Genomic DNA, 18234 nt, shown 5'->3' on the forward strand with positions numbered 1-18234 from the left:
GGGGGAGGCCAAGCCTCCGCCTTATTGGGAGCCTTTTGGGGTTTATTCTCTTCCCTTCTAACTTGGTGAGTTGGTTTTATGATTTTACATGTTTAAAAGTTTGATGGTGGGGTGTGGGTGTTTTTTTTTTTAATCTGTGTTGGGAGCTTTTTTTTTGAGGGGGGTCGTTGGAGGGAGGAGGAGGAAACCACTTAACAGCTTAACATTTTGGAGAGGTTATTCCTAATAATCTTCTCTCTGACAGTTGGGAATGGTCAGGGCCACCGGGATGACGCGCTGTAGCCAGTGTGGGCAGCCTGGAGTTGCATGTCGGTGGCCCCAGTACAGCTGGGGTCCGAAAACTACCTAAAGGCAGCTTTGGTCTCTGAGTGCCCCCGTCCCGGTTAGGGGCTCCGGGCCGTCGGGCGAGTCCCCGCCGCCGCGCTCGGCCCCCAGCATGGATTTTCCGCATGAAGTTGCCTGCGCGTCACAAGAGCGAAATGTCAGAGGTACCTTCCCCAGGCTCGCGCGCGCACGCAGGGCGGCCACGGCGGCAGCGCGAGGGAAAGTGGGGTTCCCGGTCTCCCCCTACCCGACAGACACACACCCGGGGCGGCCGACGGAAAGGCAGCGATTTCCCTGCAGAGAGCAGGTTGTCAACCTTGACCGTCAGTCAGAGCTGTCAGTGGCTGACGGCTGGTCCCGCTCAACTTCCAAGGTTCCGCGGCTGCGGACCACAGGAAAGCGCCCGTGTAGCGGAGCCGTTCTATAACCGGGGAGGATGGTTTTACCGAGGAAATGGGTTATTTCCTTCTTCTTTTTTTTTTTTTTTTTTTGTTTCCTTGCTTCTTAAAAAAAAAAAACCAAAAACCCACGACCTTCCCCCACCACCCCCATCAGACAGGTGATAGAAGTTTGTTAAGTGGCACGTTAAATGAATGTCACCAAACCAAGGGGCGCTAGTCTTAGGAAAAGCTCCCCGGAGCCAACTGGGGAAGAGCAATTACAACTTGTCAACCTGGAAGCTGGTTTTGTTTGCAGTTATAGACGTGCCAGCTCTTTCTTGAAGGAGACGGTTTCTACCCTGGGAATGAGATTTCTCAGTTATTATTTTTTCGCATCCTAGTCAATGGAGGGTCTGGTTTGCAAAAAAAAAAAAAAAAAAAATGACCAAGTGCTATGCAGAAATCGCTAAGTGCTGCATCTCCTCTTGTCCCAAGCACCAGTAGGTGGCATTTGGGGGGCCCATATGACATCCTGCCTGGTGAATATAGAAATACCTCTTCTCATAATTAAGGGAAGAGTGTCCAAGATAGAAAGTTACAGTATGTAAATAAACAACGCAGCCAAGTGGAAAAGCTCCTTCTGTCTTAATGAGTACCACTAACCCGGAGTTTTCCTCTGTGGTTTCCCAAAAAGGATGTTCCTCAGTGGAACTCCTGAGCAGGACACTTAAATTAGGGGCTCAGGTTTCAACATTAGGATCTTGTAAAAATGGGTGAAATGCCTCTATCGGATGATTCAAAGCTGCTGAGGGCCGCTATCCAGGTTAGGTTTTGGGGTTTTTTTTTGTTTGTTTGCTTGTTTGTTTGTTTTTTGGAAAGAGAGAATTGAAATGAACTTCACCTAAATACAGACTGGTTTTGACAACTATGGCTGGAAACAGCTTGTCGGAAGCTGTTCTCCAGGCTACGCCTTTAAGAAGAATGGAGATTGGCAGTGCGTTGGCTGAGGCTTTGCTTACAGCCGCAGCCATCACCACTTCCATCCAAAGCCTGCATTTTGAACTTTGCTCTGAACTGACCCTAGAGTAACACTCGGATGGTCTCTAATAGCCCGATATTTTGCATTCTTCATGCCTCCAGGGCAAAGTTTTTCTCAACAAATCAAATCACAGTGAAATTCCCAGATTAGAGCAAATTTCCAAGCCTTGGCCGAATATTCATTTATTTAAGATTAGACAACCAAATGCTCATAGGAAATATTCCAAACTGCCCAGTGTATTGTCATTACGTTTCCTTTGGGAGACCATTAAGGTGAAGTCTGCCAGGAACCCCTGTTCAGAATCACAGCATTTTACCCTCAAGACCACGGAATTTCAACCCTGCATTTACAGAAGACGACATTGAGGAATTCAGTCATTTTCCCAAGATCATACAGCCAGTTAATGGCAACGAGAAATTCAACAAATAATGCATGAGGGCCTCATGAAGACAGACCTGTGGGCCTTTCGTCAAAGGCCTCACCATGAATTGAGAAAGATGAAAGGGTACCTTAGAGCAAGTCAGAGTTCAAAGGCTATCAGAGAAATGTAGATTTTTTAGGGCAGGAAGAGATTAACCCAGTCAGGTTCAATGCCCCTGCTCATCCCTTGGTGACACTGAAAGTCAAGGAGCAGAGTGATTCTTATGAGGTCACAGGGGCACCCAGCTTACTTCACTAGCCCTGTCCCCACACCGTAAACCAATATCCCTTCCCATGAGATAAATTCTCTTGCCTCCTAAAACCAAAAGATATTTCCATATTCTGGAATTTAGAGCCTTCTAAGCCATAGGCCTTAGTTGCCTGCTTTGTTTGCAGAGGCTGACGTTTGTTAAGTCAGCTGGCCTGCTGGATGAATGGAAAGTCCAGAGAAGGCTTTACTCTGCGAGCAGGGACTTCCTCAGTGGGTTCTGCCATGCTAGAGCCATGCGCTTCTTCAGGGGCGCCCCAAGACTCATCCTGTGTTCAGTGAACTTTCATTGAGCACGTACTATATGCCAAACACTCTCCCCAGCACTGGGTCTAGAAAGAGCGGCGGACTGCCCTGTGTACAAAGTGTTCTCAACCACAGGCTCTAGAAACCAGGTTATTCTATTATTATTCTGTACTGTGCTCTTCAAAGCTAAGCATCCTAGGGCACAGGATGCTTTAGGGTGATGAAGGCACAAACTTTGGAATACCAATGGATTGGGCGGGGTCATTTTTTCTTTATGATGTTCCCAGGAATAACAAAAAAGCTGTCCTCCCAAAACCAAAGAATGCAGGTGGAAGTTATATTTGCATCTAGCTTCGGGGGACCAGCATAGATGGAAAGCAAAGTTTAAAAAGGGGGGGGGGGAATTAAACACCCAGAAGGAGCTCAGAGAGTAAACAGAAGTAGAGTCATCAGCCAGCCACCACCTCCTAGCCAGCTGTCAGAGATCAGCTCTAACCAACGTCCAACCGCTTTACACCCACGTCTGCAGGACCCAGCTGGCATGTGCACTTGCCTCCTAGCTCCCAGTTCTCCTGGGGCCACCAGGTTTGGCCTGAGGAATCAGGTGATTGAGAACTCAGTGCCCAATACAAACATATCAGCTGCCAAAGCTGGGTGGAGCTTTAAGGATTCCCAAGGCCAGCCTCCCGCTTTGACTTGGGAGGCCCTCAGGTCCAGAGAGGTGCAGTGACTTTCTCCAGGTCACACAGCGATGTGGTGAAAGCGTTCTCACAGACCTTCTTACACACGGAGGTCAAGAGAGCATTTCTCAGCCCTTAGGTGGAGTTGATTGGAGGAGGCATTATGGAGTAGGGGGATTTGATGGAGCAGGGCCTCGCAGGTGCCTGCTGAAGCGGGGTCTTCAGCCTGCGGAATGGGCCTGGCTCCAGGCTAGGGGGTTGGAGACCAGAAGGCAGGGAGAAGTCCAAGTTGGCCTCGGCAGGCGAATCAAGTCCTAGAACTGGAAGAAATAAGGCTGCAGAGATCAGGGGGTGGTGGTGCAGAGGTTCAGTTAGAAGGACAGGAAAGTCGGGATTTTATCCTCAAGAAAGAGGAAAAGCTGCTGCAAAAGTCTGAGCAGAAAAATGTCATGATGATGCAGCCTTTCAAAAAGATGACTTGTACCCACATGCAGACCCTGTTAGGAGACCAGTAAAGGAGTCCTGGGCTTCGAAAGGCAAAGCTCAGAGGCTCCGCCTGATCTCGGGGGATGAGCTGGGCTGGCGAAGGCAGAGGACCTGAGCCGTGGGCTCACCAGCGCCCCTCTCCCTCCTGCCCTCCTAGCCCCCCTCCCTAGAGATGAACACAATTCTAAAGCCAGCACAGGCACCTACTCTTTTTTTTTTTTTTTTTTCCTGGTCCATCTTGAGCCCAGGACAGTGGTCACTCCTTGGCCCCAGCTGCCTCATCTGCGGAGTGAAACTTTCAAAGTCTGATGAAGGAGGGGTCTTGTGAAAACCTCAGTTGCTGGAGGTTTAGATCAACTGCTTTCCCTGCTGGGAACACGAATGACAAACTGTTCTGTAGCTTTTAGCCTACATCCTGAGCCACTTAACTGCCCTTCCCACCTTTTTCCTCTGCTCCCAGGAATGACGCATTGACACACAGCAAAACGCACAGGCCTTTGCTGCAGGAGAGCATAAGCTTCTTAAAGCATCTTATGCCCTATTTTCTGCAACCAAATGTCTAACAGCAAGAGGGTAAAAAGTGAGTAGATAGTCCTCTCAACGTACTAGGCTCCTGTACCAAGGGTGCTGTCATATGAAACAATATGAAATTAGGTCAGATTTGCTGCTTTTTAAGATTCTTCGAGCCAATTCAGAATATTTGATCCGAATATGAGAAACTAACGAGTCTACTAAATTGATGAGGCTTTTGTCCATTGCCCTCCATCATCAGTAAAACCTGTCTTAGTACATGAACATGACACCTTACAGCTAGGATGCCCATGCCTCCTGAAAAATTCACCTGGATACAACCGTATAATTGTAGAGAATTCGTAAACTCAAGGTGGGTTGCCATTAAGAGCTCTGAGACCTTGGGCTCACTTATTATCATACACACTAATTTTCAGTTGGGCTAAAAACACAGATGACTGTTTCGAAGTGTATGTAACTGCTGAGATTTTTGAAAACGTCAGTGTTTCTGTGCTAGAGCCCAGGGCAGAAGACTTGTGTTCAACGACCCTCCCTCTAGTGTCAATATAGTGTTTGCCATTAGTGTTCATAGGGCACAGGGCACAGGGCACAGGTCTGCTTGTTCTGACGTTTGTTGCAATTTGAATAGAAAAGCATAGCGAGGTCAGGGGTCACTTGGTTAAGTTCCCTGGCTGCCCAGACTCCGCAGATGGGTAGTGCTTTATTTGGTCACTGTATTCGAAAGTACTTGTCCTGTGCATAGAAATTTTTTTTTTTTTTTTTTTTTTTGGTTTTGCCCTCGGCATGCAGAAGTTCCTAGTCCAGGGATCGAACCCTCACCACAGCTGTAACCAGGGCCACAGCAGTGACGACACCAGCTCCTTAACCCACGGAGCCACCAGGGAACTCCAAAATTCCATTTCTAATATACCACAAGGTGCCCAACTTTGAGGAACGCACTCATGCTAAACTAACTCCCAGAAGAAAGAATTCCCTCATTTTGATTTGTAGTCACATTCTGGCCATGAAGACTCATCCACAGGGGACCCCAGATCATAGTCAGAATGCTGCTGAGTGGGAGCCAGGATGATCTGAATGGCCAGGGGCATCAAGCAGAGATGCTTAGGTCATCTCAACCACTTCTCCCCTGGAAGGTGCTAGGTGTTCTGGCAAGGCTGCCTCTCAGTCTCCTTTTTCCTTGGCTTCATTTCTGAACCACATTCTTTATGGTCAGTTCAGTCTTTCTTGTCTTCAGGTTCAAGCTCAGCATTGCTTGGTCCGGTGGCCATTCTTTGTTCTTTAAAATGCCTCTCAGTGTTCTGCTCAGATGCATTACGTTTGTTTAGTTTGTTTTTCCCATGTAACTGCCAGATCCTGGAAACATGACTCCCCCAAATCTTTAGGGGCTCCATATACGATGCAAAAACAGTTCATTAGGTAGATAGATGGACAGATAGACAGATACTATTATCTAAAGAGTTTCTACTAACTGCCCATGATTTAAATACTCATCAACCTAAGAAATGTGGGAAGTAGTTCTTAGCAGTTAACGTTTACTAAAGCGTATTAGAATTTTCCACCTTCAGGCCATTGCCGGTCTAATTTTTTTTTTTTTAACTTTTTCTTTCAGATTAAGAATGACCCAAAAGAAATCACAGCTTTGTTCCAGAGCCAATGTTTATACTCAAGTGCCTGATGGAGGATGGGGCTGGGTAGTTGCAGTTTCTTTTTTCTTCGTGGAAGTTTTCACCTACGGAATCATCAAGTCATTTGGTGTCTTCTTTAATGACTTAATGGACAGTTTTGATGAGTCGAATAGCAGGATTTCATGGATAATTTCAATTTGTGTGTTTGTCTTAACATTCACAGGTGAGTACCCCTTTCAGCTTAAACATTCCATAGGCATAGGCCTCTTCGAATTTGTCCACTAAGTAATGGAGCTCACGGGGTTTGTGATGTATTTGCTTATATGACCGTTGGTCCTTTCTAGCTTCAGTTTTTCAGGAGTTACAGATGGCAAACGGTAAGAGGCACTAAAGAAAAACAGTCTATTTGCCAGATGCCTGCTTACAGCGTGTTCAGCGCCGACTGGATGCACTCTCTTAGGATACTGTCGATTATTTTGAAGACAGCAGTAAACCCCAGTTCAGGGGAATGCAGTCATTTCCTAAAAAAGCAACATCAAAAGCCCTTGGCATACTGGGTCCTGGTCTCGTAAAAACACGCTTAGGAAACAGGTTGGAAACATGAAAATGTGGCTACACGAAGAAAAAGCTGGAATGTGTAATAAGATGTCATGGAAAATTATACATATTGTCCAAAGGGGATACTCTGAATTCCAAACAGCTGTTTCCCTAAAGGACGTTACTGGTTAATCACCCGGCCGTCCTCCCACACCCAACAGCATTAGATAAAACAGGGCAGTAGCCTAATTTTGGGGGGTCGCACCCCCAGCATATGGAAGGTCCCGGGCCAGGGGTCCAACCCCTGCCAAAGCAGTGACACAAGCCACTGCGGTGACAAGGCTGGCTCCTTAACCCGCTGAGCCACCAGGGGACTCCAGTAGCATACTGTATTGATTTTCACTTGGTCCCATATAGACCTAACTCGGTTCATCCGTCAGGGACCACACCAGGGTTTTCTGAGAAAACAAGACTATTGAGCTCACCTCAGACAGTTAACCGGGCTAAACTTAAACTTGCCTAACTTAACCCTAAAATCCTGTCATGGAACCATTAACTCTGAAGTTTCCTAAGTCCGTCTTTAAATGTAGTTAGTCTCCAGCCCTGTACCATCTTAAAGAGGCAGCTCTGTGGTTCTTTGCTACGGGGTGAAGTCAGAATCTCTCTTAGCAGTCCTGATACTGTCTCCTACAAGTGTCACGAAGAACTCTTAGTTCCAGTTAGAGTATTAGGATACTTAATTTCTTAACCTGACTTTCTCAGAAAGATACCTTACATGAATTAGAACCAAAATTTTACATATAGAAACCAAATGAAAAAGAAAAATCTGCAAGCTGACCTTTTAGCCCTTTTCTAACCAAAAGATAATGTAGTCAACAGGGAATTTCCAGTTATACTATGATATCAGAAGGTAATTCTTTTTTTTTTTTTTTTTTTTTTTGTCTTTCTGTCTTTTTAGGGCTGCACCTGCAACATATGGAGGTTCCCAGGCTAGGGGTCCAACCCACATAGCCACAACAACAGCCAGATCTGAGCCACATCTGTGACCTACATCACAGCTCACGGCAACCCCAGATCCCTAACCCACTGAGCAAGGTCAGGAATCGAACCCACAACCTCATGGTTCCTAGTCAGATGCGTTAACCACTGAGCCATGATGGGAACTCTGAAGATAATTCTTCTAAATGCTATTATTTAGTTGTTAATGCTCTGGGCCAACCTACTGTCTAAAAATGATCCTAGTGATTTCATTATGCCCTATATTAGTATATTAATTTACATTCCACTAACATAAGAGATATGTATGGACCAGTCCCAATAAATTTAGTTAGGTTTTTTTTTTTGCTTTCTATCCAGCATGTATTATGTTCCTCCTTTCCCCAACTCTTGATGGCTCGCTTATCTCACTGTATTCGAGTCAATATCCGTGGTAGCCTAAGTAACAGATAACTAGGAAACTACTTTTCAGAATTAGATGCCCTAGGGGCTACAGAGCATAAGAGCTATGCCAATTGTAATTCATCAACCATTTAAATTATCTGTCCCATAACTGTCCTCCTTTTGGTATGCATAACAGAATTCACCATATTTTCATATCATTTTCAAAAAAAGTCTAATGGAACTAAGCTAGAATTTGACCCTACATGGAGACTTTTAAAAAAGAATCCAAAGCAGTGAGTGTAACGGAAAAAAAAAAAAGTGACTCATGCAATCATAGGAAAGCCCATTTTTATTACAGAAGAACAGAAATGTAATGCATATCCAATTTTCTAGGTGCTCATGGGAATTCAAAATCTTTCATCTAGGAATAGAGATACAAGTTGTATACTATTAATCTGGCTTTCTCTTTAAGGAGCCCCCAAAATATATTGTCCAGCTTGAACAAATACTAAAATAAGTCCTGCACTGACTTAGGGGACCATGGCATAAAATATATCATATATCTTACATATACAATGTATATTGTGCCTCCATGTTCAAGGCTTAAAAGATGGAATCTTAGGAAGTTCCTGCTGTAGGTTAATGATCTGGTTTGTCTCTGTGGAGACACCAGTTCGATTCCCAGCCTGGCGCAGTGGGTTAAGGATCTAGCATTGCTTGCCGCTGTAGTGTAGGTCACAGCTCTGGCTCAGATTCGATCGCTGGCCCAGGAACTTGCATATGCAAGCCAAAAAAAAAAAGAAGAAGAAGAAGATGAACTCTTAGGAAAGCTAATGCTTATGCCTCTGGAATTAAGATATCCTGTCATGCTCTTACTGCAGCTCCCCTCTCCACGGTCCTGAGCACCCGTTTTGGACACCGTCTGGTGGTGATGGCCGGAGGGCTGCTGGTTAGCACGGGAATGGTGACAGCTTCCTTTTCACAGAAAGTTTACCACATGTACCTTGCCATTGGCATCATCTCTGGTAAGTGCTTCTCCTGGGCTCACAAGTTCACCAGACACTTAGTTTTAAGAACAAGGGAGGGGGAGTTCCCGCTGTGGTGCAACGGGATTGGCTGCGTCTTGGGAGCGCTGGGATGCAAGTTCATCCCCTGCCCGGCACACTGGGTTAAGGATCTGGCGTTGGGAGTTGCCGCTGCGGCTCAGATCTGATCCCTGGCTGGGGAACTCTCAATGCCTTGGGGCAGCCAAAAAAAGAAAGGAGGAAAAAACGTGTATTTCTTTCTCTCTCTCGTTTTTCTTTAAAATCAGTAGTGCCCCAGATCATCCGTGGTTTTGAACTGGGCTGTACATGGACTTCAGCGGATGTGAGAACCTCTTCGCAAAGCCCAAGAATTTTTGTCTGATTTTTTAAAAAAATATTTACCAGGGAGAAAGACAACTTCTCTTCGAGTGATAGTTATCTTTTTCACAAAGATTTGAAGTCCTTTAGCCACGATTTCCCGAGCTGGGGTATAAGGATCCCCAGCTGTAGGGGAGGGTGCCAGGCACTGGACTTATTCTTAGGGGTCTGAGAACTTTTTTCTCTTTAAAAAGAGTCCATACATTCCATATTATATATAATTCTTTATATATAATATAGATATTTAGTTTAGATTTGCACACTTTAAAATTTTTCATGTATTTCTGCACACATCAAAACTCATTTATTTCCAAATAGAATTTTTTTCTCTTTTATTTAATGGCCGCACCCAGAGCATATGGCATATGCCAGGCTAGGAGTTGACTTGGAGCTGCAGCTGCCGGGCTGCAGCGCAGCTACAGCAACACCAGATCCCTGCCGCATCTGGGACCCATGCCTCAGCTTGTGGCAATGCTGGATCCTTAACCCGCTGAGTGAGGCATGGGATCGAACCCACATCCTCATAGAGACAATGTCAGGTGGTCAACCCACTGAGGCACAGCAGGAACTCCCAAATAGAAGTCTTATATAAAAACCATATTCGATAAGAGTGCTGTCCACTTTGAATTATGTAAATGGGGGGTGGTTGCAGAAAACTAGAGGAAAAAAACCAGGGAACAGGATTTTTGGGTTTTTTAACCCTAGCTTCCCAAAACAGCTGTTGCAGTTTTTCCAGACCTCTGAGGAAACCTGTTTTTCTTTGCTACAGAATGAATGACTGGGCTGCCAGAACTTACGATGTTTAAAATAAAGACCCAAATCCCAGATCTTTGCATCCTTCCAGCCTCAGCCAGGTTGTGGTTCTCACTACTGCCTTTGACTTTCCACCACAGGTCTGGGATACTGCTTTAGTTTTCTCCCAACTGTCACCATACTGTCACAGTACTTTGACAAAAGACGCTCCGTGGTCACAGCTGTTGCTTCTACGGGAGAATGTTTCGCTATGTTTGCTTTTGCACCCGGTAAGTGGACCGCCGTAGTCTAGTCTACGTGGTAACGTGGACGTGTTCTGGCTCCGCTAACTTTTGCCAACGTTGGCTAATAGATAGAGGGCTTCGATTGCATGCAGAAGGAAGGGTTCATTGTTTTCTCCTCTCCAGCACATTTTTAGGATCTCTGCTCCCTCATCCCCCTTCTAGGAATTCTAACGTTTTAATACTTGTCCACGTTTACAAAAATAGGACAATATATGGCACATATTCAACAGTAAGGCTTGATACATCCATCCCAAAATATGTGATTTAATGATTTGGCATTGTTCATACTATCCTATTTTTCTTCTTGGTCAAAAAAGCCATTTTCAACATAGATTTTTTTTTTTTTTTTTTGGCCCAGCCCACTCATCCCTGGCCATGGATGGAACCTGCGCCACAGCAGTGAGCCACAGCAGGGACTGGAGCCACAGCAGTGACACCAGCTCCTTAACCCACTGAGCCCCCAGGAAACTCCAATACAGAGTTAAATTGTGATAACAGGAGGTTAAGGACCTGACATTGTCTTTGTGGTCTCACTCAACGCATTAAGGACCTGGCGTTGCTGTGGCTGTGGCACAGGCCTCAGCTGCAGCTCTGGTTTGAGCCCTGACCCAGGAACTTCCATATGCCACAGGTGCAGCCATAAAAAGAAAAAAGAAACATAGGAAAATCAGAGCAACTACTGCCAGAGGAGGGAAATACCCAGGCCTGAAATATTTTGCAATTCTGAGTTTTCGGTATTAACGAGGGAAAAAGAGACATGAGCAAGACGTGCTTGAGAAATAAAGGGCGCCCCTCCAGCCCCAGACTATGGGGTGGTCTTGCTTCAGCTTATCTTCTCAGTAACCACGTTACCAGATCTCTGATACCTGACTGTCAGCTCTCAACAAATGAGAATCTAGTGAAATGAAATTCTCATGACCAGCATCAGTCAGCCTTTCTGGGACGATGAAGAAGATACTTTAAGATGTTGCGGGGCCTGCCTTATCCTACTGTCACTATGGAGCTCGAAGCTCCCCGTGTCGTCCCCCGACCGCCACCCCCACCCCACCCCCCGTGCCAGGGTTCAGCCCTCCGCTCCATGCTGCCTCTGGGCTGGCGGGAAGGAGGAAGATTCCACAAAAGTAGAAAGCGGAGAACTGCATCCGTACAGTTACTGCCCAGTACGGTACTGTAGCCACACAAAAACCGTATTAATTCCCGGACCATCACATGAGCTTTTAGATTCTTGGTTTATTTTCTCCTTCATGTGTTACTACTGGGGACTGAAGGAGTGGCTATGGAATGAGCTCACTCAGAGGGTGGAAATTCTATTTTAAAAGACCAGAGAGTAAATATTTTAGGCTTTACTGACAATCCCTGTCAGATCCACTCATCTCTACGGTGGCAGCGCAGAAGCAGCCATAGACTGTGTTTAAGAACGAGCCGGGGAGTTCCCTGGTGGTTCAGTGGGCTAAGGACTTGGCACTATCAGTGCTGTGGCTCGGGTCACTGCTGTTGGCATGGGTTCAATCCCTTTGGTATGCCATGGGTGGAGCCAAAAAAAAGGGGGGGGAATGATCTGGACTGTGGATTTATTTTACTTCTTTGTATCTCTGCCTGGTGGAAGGCACCTCCAAACCTCTTTGGGGGACCTGGGCTGAAAACTTTTGTTCCATTTCCTCCTCATCCTTATGCACCTTTCTCTTTCTGGGGTCATAAAAGCCCCCACACCTAGAAGAGAGGATCGTGCCTCCTGACTGCACTCCCACGGCTGAGTAGTTTTTGTTTAATTATTTCCCAGTCTGAGTCCCAATTGCTTCCTGCTCTTTCCTCCTGGGGGTCTCGCGTCCGTTTCTGACCTTCGGTTTTATTTCCCCTCCGCACCTGCCTCTCGAAGCCATCACGGCCCTGAAGGAGACCATCGGCTGGAGGTACAGCCTCCTCTTCGTGGGCCTCCTGCAGTTAAACATCATCGTCTGCGGCGCGATGCTGAGACCCATCGTCATCAGCGGGCCGGGGACGCCCAAAGCCACCACCCACGAAAATCGGAGAGAAGTGCAATACATGCTTGAGAACGAGAAAACGCGCACCTCCATCGATTCCATTGACTCAGGAGTAGAACTCACTACCTCACCTAGAAACGTGCCTAGCCACCCGGGCGTGGAGCCGGAGCCCAAGGCCGACCTGCAGCAGATCCTGGGCAAGCCCAGCTCCAAGCAGAGCGACCAGAAGCCCCCGCTGCTGGACTTCTCCGTCTTGAGAGAGAAGAGTTTTATCTGTTATGCATTCTTCGGTCTCTTTGTCACCCTGGGATTCTTTGCACCATCCTTGTACATCATCCCCTTGGGCCTCAGCCTGGGCATCGACCAGGACCGCTCGGCTTTTTTATTATCCACGATGGCCATCGCTGAGGTGTTTGGGAGGATTGGCGCCGGCTTGGTCCTGAACAGAGAGCCCATCCGTAAGATCTACATCGAACTCGTCTGCGTCATCTTATTGACGGTGTCTCTGTTTGCCTTTACTTTTGCGACGGACTTCTGGGGTCTCATGTCCTGTAGCATATTTTTTGGTGCTATGGTTGGGACGGTCGGGGGAACCCACATTCCGCTGCTCGCCGAAGATGACGTCGTGGGAATTGAGAAGATGTCCTCAGCAGCCGGGGTCTACGTCTTCTTCCAGAGCGTGGCGGGACTGGCTGGACCACCCCTGGCAGGTAAAACCCGTGTCTATCACCCTTGTTTTTTTCCTTTTCCATCCTAGTTCATTACACAGGATTGAGTATCATTCCCTGTGCTCTACATTAGGGCCTCGTTTAATCCATCCTAGATATACTAGTTTGCACCTGCTAGTCCCCAACTCCCGGTCCATCCCACTCCTTCCCCTTCCCCCTTGGCAGCCACAAGTCTGTTCTCTATGTCTGTGAATCTGTTTCTGTTTTGTAGGTAAGTTCATTTGGGTCATAGTTTAAATTCCATGGAGAAGGGGTACCATCCTTTTAACTGTGCTAGTTCCCTGTTTGAGTCTAATTTTTATTTTTTTCTTAAATTTTTTAAAAATTTTTTATTTCTTTTCCTTTTTGGCCGTCCTATGGAGGTCCCCGGGGCAGGGATCTGATCTGAGCCGGATCCATAACCCACTGTGCCAGGCCGGGGATTGAACCTGCCTCCCAGCCCTCCCTAGATGCCGCCGATCCGGTTTCACCACAACAGGAACTCCAGAGTCTTATTTTTGACAAAGCTCTTGGGTTTGTACTTCAGAGACTGTTAGAGGTGTCAGGATAGAGGTCACCTGAGCCACCTCTCCTGACTTAAATGAAGACGAGGGAAGTGAAGGCCAGAGAATGTGAGCCAGCCGTCCTACGGGAAATCAGTGACCAGGCCGGGGTCAGAACCGCTGGCAGCCCAAGCCGCCCGAGCTTCTTCCACCAGTTTGCTTTGTAAAATGCTAGATGGGAACGAGGTTTTATGACCTCATGACCCTCTGACTCTTGCAGTAACAGAACCAAGGGGCTTCTGTAAGCTACCTTCCCTTCTGGAGAAGGGTTAGAGTTACTGTGATTAGAAATCTTACCCCATTTAAAAAAAAATTTTTTTTTAATTAAAAAAAGTTTTTTTTCTTTTTTGCCACCCCTCGGCATTTGGGAACAGGGATTAGATTAGAGCCACAGTTGTGACCTCCTCCGCAGCTGTGGCAACGCTGGATCCTCCTTTAACCCACTGTGCCTGGTGGGGATTGAACCTGCCTGCATCCCAGGCTCCGCAGGTACTGCTGATCTCGTTGTGCCACAGCGGGAACTCCTTACCCCATGTTAAAAGATACCTGAAGGGAACTGGAGTGAAAATAATGGAGCTCTTCCCTCTCTTAAGAATGTCACCTTTTCTTTTCCTTCTTCTTTTTTTTCCCTTTTTTGGCCCCGCCCACAGCAGGCGGAAGTTCCTGGGCGAGGGACCGAACCTGCAGCACAGCAGGGACACCACCAGATCCTTAATCCTCTGAGCCGCCAGGGAAGGCCAAGAATGTCACCTTTTCAAAAAACCATCATGATCTAACTGGTCCCATGTTTGTTTTTATTTTGTCTTTTTTTTTGCCTTTTTGTAGGGCCGCTCCCGCGGCATATGGAGCTTCCCAGGCTAGGGGTCTAATCGGAGCTGTAGCTGCCAGTCTACACCACAGCCACAGCAATGAGGGATCTGAGCCACGTCTGTGACCCACACCACAGCTCATGGCAACGCCAGATCCTTAACCCACTGAGCAAAGTCAGGGATCAAGCCCGCAACCTCATGGTTCCTAGTCGGATGCGTTAACCACTGAGCCACAACGGGAACTCTGGGTCCCATGTTTTAGATTCTCAGGACAGATGAGTCCATGCAGAATACGTGGGTGACATAATTTTCTCAGGCACTGAGTATGTTGTAGGTTTGTCTTCTCTCCCACCTGGAAAAGACTCCTACCTTCCACACCCTTTGTTATCTTTTAAAAAAAATAATAATAAGATAAACAGAGAAGGCACAGAACCCAGAAGGCGCCTGAGTTTGAGGGGAGCCTGGGGAGAGAGGGCTTGTGTCGGAGATGCTAACAGGTGCGGCTGCTTCCTTCCAGGTCTGCTCGTGGACCAGAGCAAGATCTACAGCCGCGCCTTCTACTCCTGCGCGGCGGGGATGTTCCTGGCCGCCCTGTGCCTGGCGCTTGTGAGACCCTGTAAGAGGGGGCTGTGCCAGCGGCCCCGCGCCCACGAGGGGACGGCGGAGACTCATCGCGGGAAAGCTTTACAAGACATCCCCGAAGACTTTCTGGAAATGGACCTGGGGAAGCACGAGCATAAAGGTCATCTGAAAACGGAGCCAGTATGACCCGCTGGCTGGCGTACACATCAGCCGCCCCCGGCGGGGGCGCGGGAGGGGAGGGGGGACCGGGGACCTGGCGGTGGAGGCTGACCACTCTACCCGCTTTCCAAACTACACTTTCAAGGGAATGTATACGCGAACACCACTACCAACATCCTTTTTTTTTTTTTTCCTTTTAGGTTTTCCTTTTTCGCTTGTTTTTTTTTTTTTTTTTAAGCCAAAACAAAAATAACCCAAGAAGCCTTTGGGTATATCCGCCTGGCTGTATTCAGTAGCAATACCCAGATACACAGAAGGACTCTGATTCACGTTCCGGTTTTCACATAGTGACATGAATTGGCAAAGTGGTTTTCAGAGCTCTCGCATGTGATAAACTATCTTAGCAAAATCTGGCCCAGCCCGTGGACATGAGATTGGCCATTCAAAAATAATAATAATAATAATAATCATTTTTAAAATTCCTGTTTTCAGAAATCTGAACAAATTGTTTAAAAGCCTTTGAAAAATATTGAGGTTTCCATGAACAAATTAGGGCCTCTGCATTTTCCAAAGAGTCCATGGAATTGAAGCCCCGTGTAAGACCAAGCATTTGGCTAATTAACAGAAATTTTTAAAAATACATAACTTGAACTTCATCAATGTGGAAGTTACCACTTCCTTCTATGGCCAGTCATTACCAGAAGTATTTCCATACAGAATATACGGCATGGCATTCAAAAACGTGTTTCCTGTTGCTTTTAATTATGCAGAAATATGTGATTGTAGTGTCTTTAATTTAAACCACTATTTATTATTAAGTTATTCTAAGATGATTAAAGTAATCGAAAGCAAGAAAATCTGAGACAGACGCAGAATTTTTACCTCCTTTCTGCCGTCCTTTCAATGCCTCAACGAATACTTCTTAACTTGTAACGTCACTCTCATAAAAGGCCAAGTTGTAAGGATTCTTCAGTTTGATTAAAGGCAACGCGTGAGATTCAAAGGGGGGAGAACAATGAGGAGCAAATCGCCTTAGCTTTTTTTAAATGATTTGTTTTATCACCTAAGAATACTTGAGGATCTTCTTTGATCAGAATTACATTTCATTGAATTGTTGGCGCATTTCTGATTTTTTTTTAAATCTGTTGAAGCATTTCTGTATTTCACAGAGAGTGGGAGAGACATGTATTTTACCATCACGATTACATCGTATATAAACTTTGATTGTGCTACGTTGCCAGAGGTATCAGGTTAACTGGTCACTGTTTTGGGTTTTTTTGTTTTTTTGTTTTTTTTCAGAGTTACACTACATGTAGAGTATTTCTCATGTGCGCATTTTTCTGTAGAAGGGCAAGTGTGAGGCTCACAGGTGGGCTACGTACTCATACGTCCTGAATCTCACTCTACATACAGGTGATGGATGGGTCCGTACCACTGCTCCATCTTTATTCATCATTTTACTGTTCATTTATGACAACTCAGGGGGAACAAACATATATAACAAGCCTAGTTTGGTTACAGGTACACACAAGCTTGAATATTTCTCTGCACTGAAATGAAAGTGGCATAGTTCATCACCCCTTGCTACATTTTGTATCGCATTTGATCAGCCATAGAAATAGGACAATCTGTAAAGCTTTCGGGAGGGCGGAGGGAGGTAATGACAAAGTGTCCGTCAAACAGACACACCGAAAACGAGGTGGATGTAGCACATCTCTGTCACTGCCAGAGAAGGACTTGGAGCTTGTGGCACTTTTGTAGACTTCATGACTTCAGCACTTTACAACATTTTTTACTATGAATGTTCAATACCGTTTAATATTTATAACTGGTCTCTGAGCGATCTGCTCAACGTCCATTCTGTTAGATGCATGAAAAAGATATGTATGCCAATTTCAGTATGTCAGTAATCGAGGTTTTAAATGTTTGGAAGAAAATGAAAACAGGATTGCTGATTTGTTCTGTATTCTGTGACATTCTGGTACTTCTAGATTTGCAATAAATGTATGGCTTTTTTATTTAAAGGCAATGCATTTTTTTGTCGACTCCTCAGCATTCACAGTTGGCCCCAGATAAAGTTATAAAACTCAAGGAAGATGCATTTCAAATAACGTTTTTAAAAACCTTTCTGCAAAATCTCTCTCTTTTTTTGCGGGGGCCGTACCCGCAGCACACGGAAGCTCCCAGGCTAGGGGTCGATTTGGAGCTACAGCTGCCAGCCTACACCACAGCCACAGCAACAGTGGGATCTGAGCCACATCTACAACCTACACTGCAGCTCACAGCAACACCGGATCCTTAATACACCGAGCGAAGCCAGGGATCAAGCCCACATTCGCATGAATACTATTTGGGTTCGTTATCCCTGAGCCACAATGGAAACTCCCTCTGCAAAATCTTTTAACTGTACTAGAGACCAATTTCCAAGACGTGTTGTTGAATGTCATTAGTTTGTAAATGAAAAACAAATGAACACATGAGATCCTGGTTGCCACAGAGTAATAGCTAAGCCTATTGAAAGTAATACGTGAAGGAGTTCCCTGGTGGTGCAGTGGGTTAAGGGTCTGTGGTTGTCACTGATGTGGCTCGGCTTGCTGCCGTGGTACAAGTTCAGTCCTTGGCCTGGGGAACTTTCATATTGTGCAGGCACAGCCAAAAAAATAAAATAAAATAAAATAAAAAGTAATAAATGAAAATAGTTAAGATTAACCTTATGTGGTTATAGAGTAGTCCTAAGAACTGGTGTAACCTCTAAGCAAACAGCATGGACTCTCCACGCCAGGCCCCTGCAAACTTTTTCCGAAAAGGTCCAGATAGTAAAAATGTAAGGCTTTGCAGGTCATGTGAGCTCGGTCACAACCATTCAGCCCTGCCTCTGTAGGGCAAGGACAGCCATAGACAATATGTAAGGGAACGACCACAGGTCTCAATAAAGGTTTATTTGCAGATACCAAAATGTGGATTCCATACAATGTCCATACGCTATGAAATATTAGCGATGTTTTTCAAACACATAAAGATATAAAGACCGGAGTTCCTGCTGTGGCACAGTGGAATCAGGGGCATCTCTATAGCC

At 46.0% G+C, this 18234-nt stretch overlaps 2 protein-coding genes across 10 annotated transcripts in view; one reads left to right on the forward strand and one right to left on the reverse strand.

Moving 5' to 3' along the window:
* ARSG (arylsulfatase G) overlaps nucleotides 1–18234 on the reverse strand; it is a 129636-nt gene that overhangs the window by 104922 nt on the left and 6480 nt on the right. The window lies entirely within an intron of this gene.
* SLC16A6 (solute carrier family 16 member 6) lies at nucleotides 24–17182 on the forward strand. Of its 2 annotated transcripts, none has more exons than XM_013989910.3 (6): nucleotides 24–65; nucleotides 5984–6222; nucleotides 8798–8941; nucleotides 10213–10341; nucleotides 12233–13048; nucleotides 14935–17182. In XM_013989910.3, the coding sequence occupies exons 2-6, from the start codon at nucleotides 5991–5993 to the stop codon at nucleotides 15183–15185; spliced, it is 1572 nt and encodes a 523-aa protein (XP_013845364.2). In that variant the 5' UTR covers nucleotides 24–65; nucleotides 5984–5990; the 3' UTR covers nucleotides 15186–17182. The 2 variants fall into 2 exon arrangements, with proteins under 2 accessions (XP_013845364.2, XP_020922379.1); XM_021066720.2 differs by lacking the exon at nucleotides 24–65 and adding an exon at nucleotides 353–488.

Source organism: Sus scrofa, chromosome 12 (genome assembly GCF_054392235.1).
Source record: "Sus scrofa isolate SSC_HxYL_T2T_F1_AM1 chromosome 12, Sscrofa_HxYL_maternal_Yorkshire_Landrace_v2.0, whole genome shotgun sequence".
In the NCBI taxonomy this organism is placed as follows: Eukaryota; Metazoa; Chordata; class Mammalia; order Artiodactyla; family Suidae; genus Sus; species Sus scrofa.

Bases quoted from the DNA above. Each gene is read 5' to 3' on its own strand.
- SLC16A6 (XM_013989910.3), top strand. From the start codon at position 5,991: ATGACCCAAAAGAAATCACAGCTTTGTTCCAGAGCCAATGTTTATACT. The intron at 6,223-8,797 runs GTGAGTACCCCT...CTCTTACTGCAG, and splicing joins GTTTGTCTTAACATTCACAG to CTCCCCTCTCCACGGTCCTG. The intron at 13,049-14,934 runs GTAAAACCCGTG...GCTTCCTTCCAG, and splicing joins GGCTGGACCACCCCTGGCAG to GTCTGCTCGTGGACCAGAGC.